This window comes from Telopea speciosissima, chromosome 3 (assembly GCF_018873765.1).
Source record: "Telopea speciosissima isolate NSW1024214 ecotype Mountain lineage chromosome 3, Tspe_v1, whole genome shotgun sequence".
Classification (NCBI taxonomy): domain Eukaryota; kingdom Viridiplantae; phylum Streptophyta; class Magnoliopsida; order Proteales; family Proteaceae; genus Telopea; species Telopea speciosissima.
Window position 1 is genome coordinate 10066449 of NC_057918.1, and position 7055 is coordinate 10073503.

The 7055-nt window shown below is 43.4% G+C and overlaps 2 protein-coding genes across 2 annotated transcripts; both read left to right on the forward strand.

The window, feature by feature from the left end:
* The first annotated feature begins 535 nt into the window (after positions 1–535).
* On the forward strand, positions 536–2151 carry LOC122654536 (AAA-ATPase ASD, mitochondrial-like). Its single transcript, XM_043848661.1, has one exon. It carries the CDS (start codon positions 563–565, stop codon positions 2135–2137), a length of 1575 nt encoding a protein of 524 aa, XP_043704596.1. The 5' UTR covers positions 536–562; the 3' UTR covers positions 2138–2151.
* Positions 2152–4375: 2224 nt separating this feature from the next.
* On the forward strand, positions 4376–5870 carry LOC122654211 (AAA-ATPase ASD, mitochondrial-like). The gene has a single exon (XM_043848199.1). The coding sequence runs from the start codon at positions 4392–4394 to the stop codon at positions 5868–5870; it is 1479 nt and encodes a 492-aa protein (XP_043704134.1). The 5' UTR covers positions 4376–4391.
* The last annotated feature ends 1185 nt before the right edge of the window (positions 5871–7055 follow it).

Consider the following 7055-nt stretch of genomic DNA (forward strand, 5'->3'; position numbering starts at 1 on the left):
TTGGATTGGCAGGGTTGGCTCTTATTCCTTGCTCGACAAACAATTCTCAAGTCAAGCGGAGTTGCCTCAAGTCTCCAATAGACTATAACACGTACAATACCAGCTCGTGTCTTACATAGAAGATTCTTTTCTTTTTCTCTTTTTTTTTTTCTTTTTCTTTTACGGCGAAGAAAAATCGTAAAGACGCTTGACTTGCCTCAAGTCTCCAGTAGACTATAACACGTACGATACCAACCCGTGTCCTACATAGAAGATTTTTTTCTTTTCTTTTACGGCGAAGAAATATCGTGAAGGATGGATCATCTGCACGAACTTTTGATGTACTCTAGCACTAACCCCATCACATCCAAGAAACTACGAAGCTCTTACCTACACAAGCGACGCGAAGGAAGATGTGAGGAGAATGGCAACATTACTTACCTTCACCGGTTCACCACTTTTGCCCTTCTCTACTTGCTCTCTGTTCTTCTCTCCCCACTCTTTATAAAAGGAGCAGCTTTCGTGTCCACAACCTCAACTACTGTATTCATTCAAGAAGGAGAAGAAGGAGAAGAAGGAAAAGATGACGATGATGATGACGGGAGAGTTATGGACGAGCTTAAGCTCAACAGCCGCGGCTATAATGTTCGGTTGGGCTCTTTTCCAGCAATACTTCCCCTACCAACTCCGAGAATACTTGAGTAAATATGGCCTTCAATTCGTAACCATTTTCTATCCATACATCCAAATCACCTTCCATGAGTACACCGCCGAGCGCTTCAAGCGCAGTGAGGTCTATTCCACCATCGAAGCCTACCTCATCTCCAACTCATCCAAGCGCGCACAGCGTCTCAAGGCCGATGCTGGCAAGGACGCTCGCAACCTTGTACTCAGCATGGACGACCACGAAGAGGTCACCGACGATTTCCAAGGCATCAAATTCTGGTGGTCTTCCAATAAAACCGTTTCAAAGACTCCTTCATTCTCTTTCTACCCAGCCTCCGACGGCAAGCGCTACTACAAACTCACCTTCCACAAGCGCTACAGAGAATTCGTCACCGCCACTTACCTCAACCATGTCATGGAAGAAGGCAAAGCTGTCGGAAAGAGAAACCGGCAGCGGAAACTCTACACCAACAACAAGAGTGATGACTGGTACGGCTGGAAGAAAACGGTGTGGAGTCATGTGGTGTTCGAGCACCCTTCCACGTTTCAGACTCTGGCGATGGAACCCGAGAAGAAGATGGATATAATGGACGATCTCATTAACTTCAGTAAGAGCAAAGACTACTACAAGAAGATTGGTAAGGCTTGGAAGCGAGGCTACTTGTTGTACGGCCCTCCCGGAACTGGTAAGTCTTCTATGATTGCCTCCATGGCTAATCTCTTGGATTATGACATCTATGATCTCGAATTGACGGCCGTGAAGGACAATACGGAGCTGCGGAAGCTACTGATCGAGACTAGTGGCAAGTCGATCATTGTGATTGAAGATATTGATTGCTCTCTTGATCTAACCGGCCAAAGGAAGGATAAGAAGAAGGATAAGAAGAAGGAGAAAGAGAAAAAGGAAGGGGAAGGAGTCCCAGAAGCCGTTAAAAAGGAAGAAGAGAAGAAAAAGGATTCGGGTAGCAAAGTTACTCTATCTGGGCTTCTCAATATCATTGATGGACTCTGGTCGGCCTGCGGAGGAGAGAGGCTTATCGTGTTCACCACAAACTATGTGGAGAAATTGGACCCAGCTCTCATAAGGAGGGGTCGGATGGACAAACACATAGAGATGTCGTACTGCAAGTACGAAGGGTTCAAGGTGTTGGCCAAGAATTATTTGGACCTGGATTCACATCCTCTGTTCGAGACGATTCAGGGGTTAATGGGTGAAGCCCAGATTACTCCAGCAGATGTTGCAGAGAATTTGATGCCTAAATCCTTGGGGGAAAATGCCAAGGAGGACTGCCTGGAGGCACTGATCCGTGCTCTCCAAGTGGCTAAAGAAGAAGCCAGAGTTAAGAAGGCCGAGGAAGAATTAGCAGCGGCAAACAGAGAGGAGGGGACTTCCACGACTACCAAAGAAGAACAAGACAAGGAATCGTCTTTGACCACAAATGAAGACAAAGAGGCCGAGTCGACCCAATTGGAAAAAAAAGACACGGTTTGAGGAGAGAACCAGACCGGACCTTTTTTTTATCTTTTCTTTTCCTAGGGTACATCTGGCTTCGTTATGAACTTTTGTCTCTTGAGAAGGATTTCTTTTAATAATAGTGCTATTTTGTAATTTATAAAAAATAAATAATAGGCTCCACGTCATCTTTTATATTAAACGGTTATTTTCTTTGGGTCTGGCTGGCTATTTCCTCTCTTGCAATTGTTAGAATCATGGCATAACTTTACCAACAAAAAAAAAAGAATCATGGCATAACATGAGGCGCTCATGTATCATGTATGCAGTCATAAGTCATTGATAATAAGTAGCAAAAACTAGAGCAACAGAAAAAGGGATCGGTACAGATGAGCGCAAAACTTTAAATGATATGATCAACAGATCAAGGGGAATTGTGGGTTTTATTTTCCCTTTTAAATATGTAGATTTCTAACAATAGTTGTCTAGCACAGTTGGTGAGCTGTGGTGCGTGTCATGCGGTCATGCCCATTCTCACTAGGAGGTCTCTAGTTTCAATATCGAGTCTCTTGGCTGGTATTTTATCCCCTCCCCAGTTCGAAACCTCCCCCCCTCTTCTATGAAATATATATGTAAAGCTCTCAATTACCAAAAAAAAAAAAAAAGATTAAAACTCAGTAACTCAAATAAAGGAGTAACCAATTACAAACGAATAAATTTTGGCACTTCAACATCCAATAAAAAGATCTACATATCTCAAGCCCACCCTCTCAACCTTCAACATTATGCATGGCATGGATGGAAAATGAAATATGAATTTCAGATCTAATTCTTTCAAGGAAAGTGGAAAAGAGATGCAAGGGTTGGGCCAAGTTGGAGAGAAGAAGAAGAAGATAACATGTAGCTTCAGCCCAAAGCCTCAACCTTGGCCCTGACTTGACATCAAGGCCATGGTATCTCAACCCAACCCATGTTCAGGCTCAACACAAATCAAGGCGGGTTTGAGCCAACAAGGCCAAACTTGCACCCCTACACAAGATGTTTTAAAGAAACATGAACAAATTAGGCACGCAAGGACATGGTTGTGCCACTACATCATAGTTTAGTTATTTTATTGAGATTTTATTTTATTTTCTGAAACATTAGTTTCTAGCTTTTAGTTGTAGACCTGAACTGAGTTAAAAAAAAATGGGAAGCAGTTTTCTATCTGAGAGTGTGATCTATAACAACACTCCCATGTGTCTATTTCTCTCCTCCTCATGGGAGTATTGGCATAGGACACACTCCTAAACAGAGTTCTCTTTTCCAAAAAAAAAAAAAATTTGATCTATAGCCCATTGGGCTGCCTTTGGGCCCATTAGAGTATCATTAACTGGTGTCATTGGGAACACCCATTCACTTGAAGCAAATTGGACCCGTTCCTATGGTCCCACATTCCCAATAGTTGTAATCAGTGTTCTTTTGGAACCATTTAAACACCGATTAAACATTTAAAGTTTTGGACATAATAATAAGTCACTCAATTTTTTAAAATACATTTTTGCCCATGATTTAAATGCTTAGGGAATAAAATAAAGAGCAATCAAAAGGTGGTCACGGTTTTTAACTTCACCACCTTGGTAACAACAAGATGCACCAAAAATGTATCTCGCGCAAGCTGCATAGAGAACATTCTCCCTAATAATAATTCCTTAATTTATATGAGTATACCTCTAAGAGTTCAGATCTGCTACCCACATGGAGACGGGTGGGGACAGATCTAAATCCTCCATGGGGTGTGGGACGCATGCCCCATGGAGGGGTCAGATCTGTCCCCACCCTTCCCCATGTGGGTAGCTGATCCAGATTCTACCTCTAATCGTTTGCACGCCAAGTGTGGCTCCCACACCACCTAAGACACAGAAACCGCCCTATCCCCTGGAACTGGCAGGTATCCATCATCTCAATTTACCCTCATTCTTCCGCCCAGAGAAATAGTAAACAAATTCTGTGGTTTTTTTTTTTTTCTTCCGCAAAAGACATGACTGCATGAGAAAAGAATGATTCAAGTGATTTTCTGTGGATCATGCATCTTGCACTATGGCAGTGACCCCACATCCAATCAGAGTAAAAATGTGAAGAAGAAAGAAGGAAACAGTACTACTACCTTCATCTATGTTGCCCTTACTTTGTACTCTTTAGCTAGTACTTCGGCCTCTTCCCTTCTCTCTCCACTCTCTCTATAAAACAAGGATTGCCCCACCCTCACTTTATTCATCAGAAGAAGAGAACAAGAAGGAAGGAAAAGAAGGAAATGGTGATGATGCCGGAGTTATGGAAGAGCTTAGGCTCAACAATGGCAGCCATAATGTTCGCCTGGGCCATGTTCCAGCAATATTTGCCCCAACAACTCCGACGCTACTTTACTAAATACAGCCATCAAATCGTAACCTTCTTCTACCCATACATCCAAATCACCTTCCACGAATACGCCACCGACCGCTTCAAGCGCAGCGAGATCTACTCCACCATCGAATCCTACCTCATCTCCAACTCATCCAAGCGCGCAAAGCGTCTCAAGGCCGACGCCGGCAGGAACACCCGTAACCTCGTACTCAGCATGGACGATTACGAACAGGTCACCGACGAATTCCAAGGCGTCAAGCTCTGGTGGTCTTCCAACAAGACCGTCTCCCGAACTCCTTCATTCTCTTTCTACCCTACCTCCGCCGATAAGCGCTACTACAAACTCACCTTCCACAAGCGTTACAGGGACCTTGTCACCGCCTCCTATCTCAACCATGTCCTTGAACAAGGCAAAGCCGTCGGAGTTAAAAACCGGCAGCGGAAGCTCCACACCAACAACAAGAGCGATAACTGGCACGGTTACAATAAATCGGTGTGGAGTCATGTGGTGTTCGAACACCCTTCCACGTTTCAGACTCTGGCGATGGATCCCGAGAAGAAGAAGGATATTATGGAAGACCTCATTAACTTCAGTAAGAGCAAAGACTATTACAAGAAGATTGGCAAGGCTTGGAAGCGAGGCTACTTGCTGTACGGCCCTCCTGGAACGGGTAAATCTTCTATGATTGCCGCCATGGCAAATCTCTTGGATTACGACATTTATGATCTTGAATTGACTGCCGTGAAGAACAATACCGAGCTTCGGAAGCTGCTGATCGAGACTAATAGCAAGTCGATTATAGTGATTGAAGACATTGATTGCTCTCTTGATCTAACTGGCCAAAGGAAGAACAAAGAGGAGAAAGAGAAAAAGGAAGGAGAAGGGAGCCCAGAAGCTGTTAAAGAGGAAGAGGGGAAGAGTAAAGATAAGGAGAGTAAAGTGACTCTATCTGGGCTTTTAAACTTCATTGATGGGCTCTGGTCGGCTTGCGGAGGAGAGAGGCTTATCGTGTTCACCACAAACTATGTGGATCAACTTGACCCTGCTCTCATAAGGAGGGGTCGGATGGACAAGCACATTGAGATGTCGTACTGCAACTATGAAGGCTTCAAGGTGCTTGCCAAGAACTACCTGGACCTGGATTCTCACCCTCTGTTCGAGACCATTCATGGGTTGTTGGACGAAACCCAGATTACTCCGGCCGATGTCGCAGAGAATTTGATGCCTAAATCCTTAGTGGGGAATGCCAAGATGGACTGTTTAGAGGCACTGATCCGTGCTCTTCAAGTGACTAAGGAAGAAGCGAGAGTCAAGGCTGAGGAAGAATCGTTGACTGAAGGCAAGGAGACCGAGTCGACCCAATTGGATAATAAGGATACGGTTTGAGTAGAGAACCAAACCGGACTAACTAGCATTAGGAATTCCAAGCTGTTTGTTTCTTTGGGTGTTTAGATTTAGAATTTGTGTGGATTTGCATGCAACATTGAATGGGCTCCAAGTCAGTCTTGTATGTTTAATAAGGAGGCCCATGTTGCAGTTATCGAGTCTAGAGAGTTGGTGATGGGTGGTTTTGGTAATAGAACAAGAGAACAGCTGCAGCAACTCTCTCTCTCTCCCTCCATTCTCCAAACCCAGGCCCTGGGGAAGGTGAGAGGGGTTTCTACTATTAGTGTAATAACAAGGCTTTTCAGCTCGTGGCCTGGGCTCGGGTTGGGAAGTAGGCTTTGGATTAAAGTCAGGGCTGAACCCTATCTGGGCCCAATCATGTAGATAATGTTCGACCAATTCCATCCTTCCATCAAAATTTCTCATTAAACTATTTGTTTCCATCTTGTTTTAATACCACGTGGCAAATATTATGGTGAGGGGGCCTATGGTTGCCACTTGGCAATAGATTTATAGGGTTGGCGTTTGGATACGTTGCACTCTCCACCCTCCCACAATCAAACCTGAATGAGCTTTTATGAACTGAAATGATAATTTGATTATTCTAACCAATGGATAAATGATACATGATTAGGATTACTCATGTATCAAATTTCAGAACCTAATTAAATCACATACCTTCCCTTGTATGGGCATGCATTCCCCAGTATGTCCATGTATGCCTATGATACTACGACCACTAATGTGCACACTATCCTTAGTCTTGAATTCTCAAACCTCAAATTTGTCATTTTTCCACAAACTTTCTTTGAGTTCAAACTTCACGTGTGAACAGAAGACCTTACAGTCCCTATCTTAAATACCACTTGGCAATAGCTTGGGCCAACTTAAGCTGTGTTTGGCATGCATGTTAGGTCAATTTCGCATTCTTGGATTATAAGAATAGTTGTTTTAATCAAAATGCAAAATCAACCTAAAATGCATTCCAAAAATGCGAAATCAAACACAACATCAATAAGCTTATCAATGTAGGCCCACATGGTACTTTCAGTTTCAGAACAAGACTTGGTCCAGGTCTACCCAATAAATTCATGAGTTTGTTCAGTCAAAACTAAAAATATATGTATATGCATACAACCCCAACAATTTGATGAATTAAGAACTTTCGTTTGTCTTCAAGTTACC

Bases quoted from the DNA above. Each gene is read 5' to 3' on its own strand.
- LOC122654536 (XM_043848661.1), top strand. From the start codon at position 563: ATGACGATGATGATGACGGGAGAGTTATGGACGAGCTTAAGCTCAACA.
- LOC122654211 (XM_043848199.1), top strand. From the start codon at position 4,392: ATGGTGATGATGCCGGAGTTATGGAAGAGCTTAGGCTCAACAATGGCA.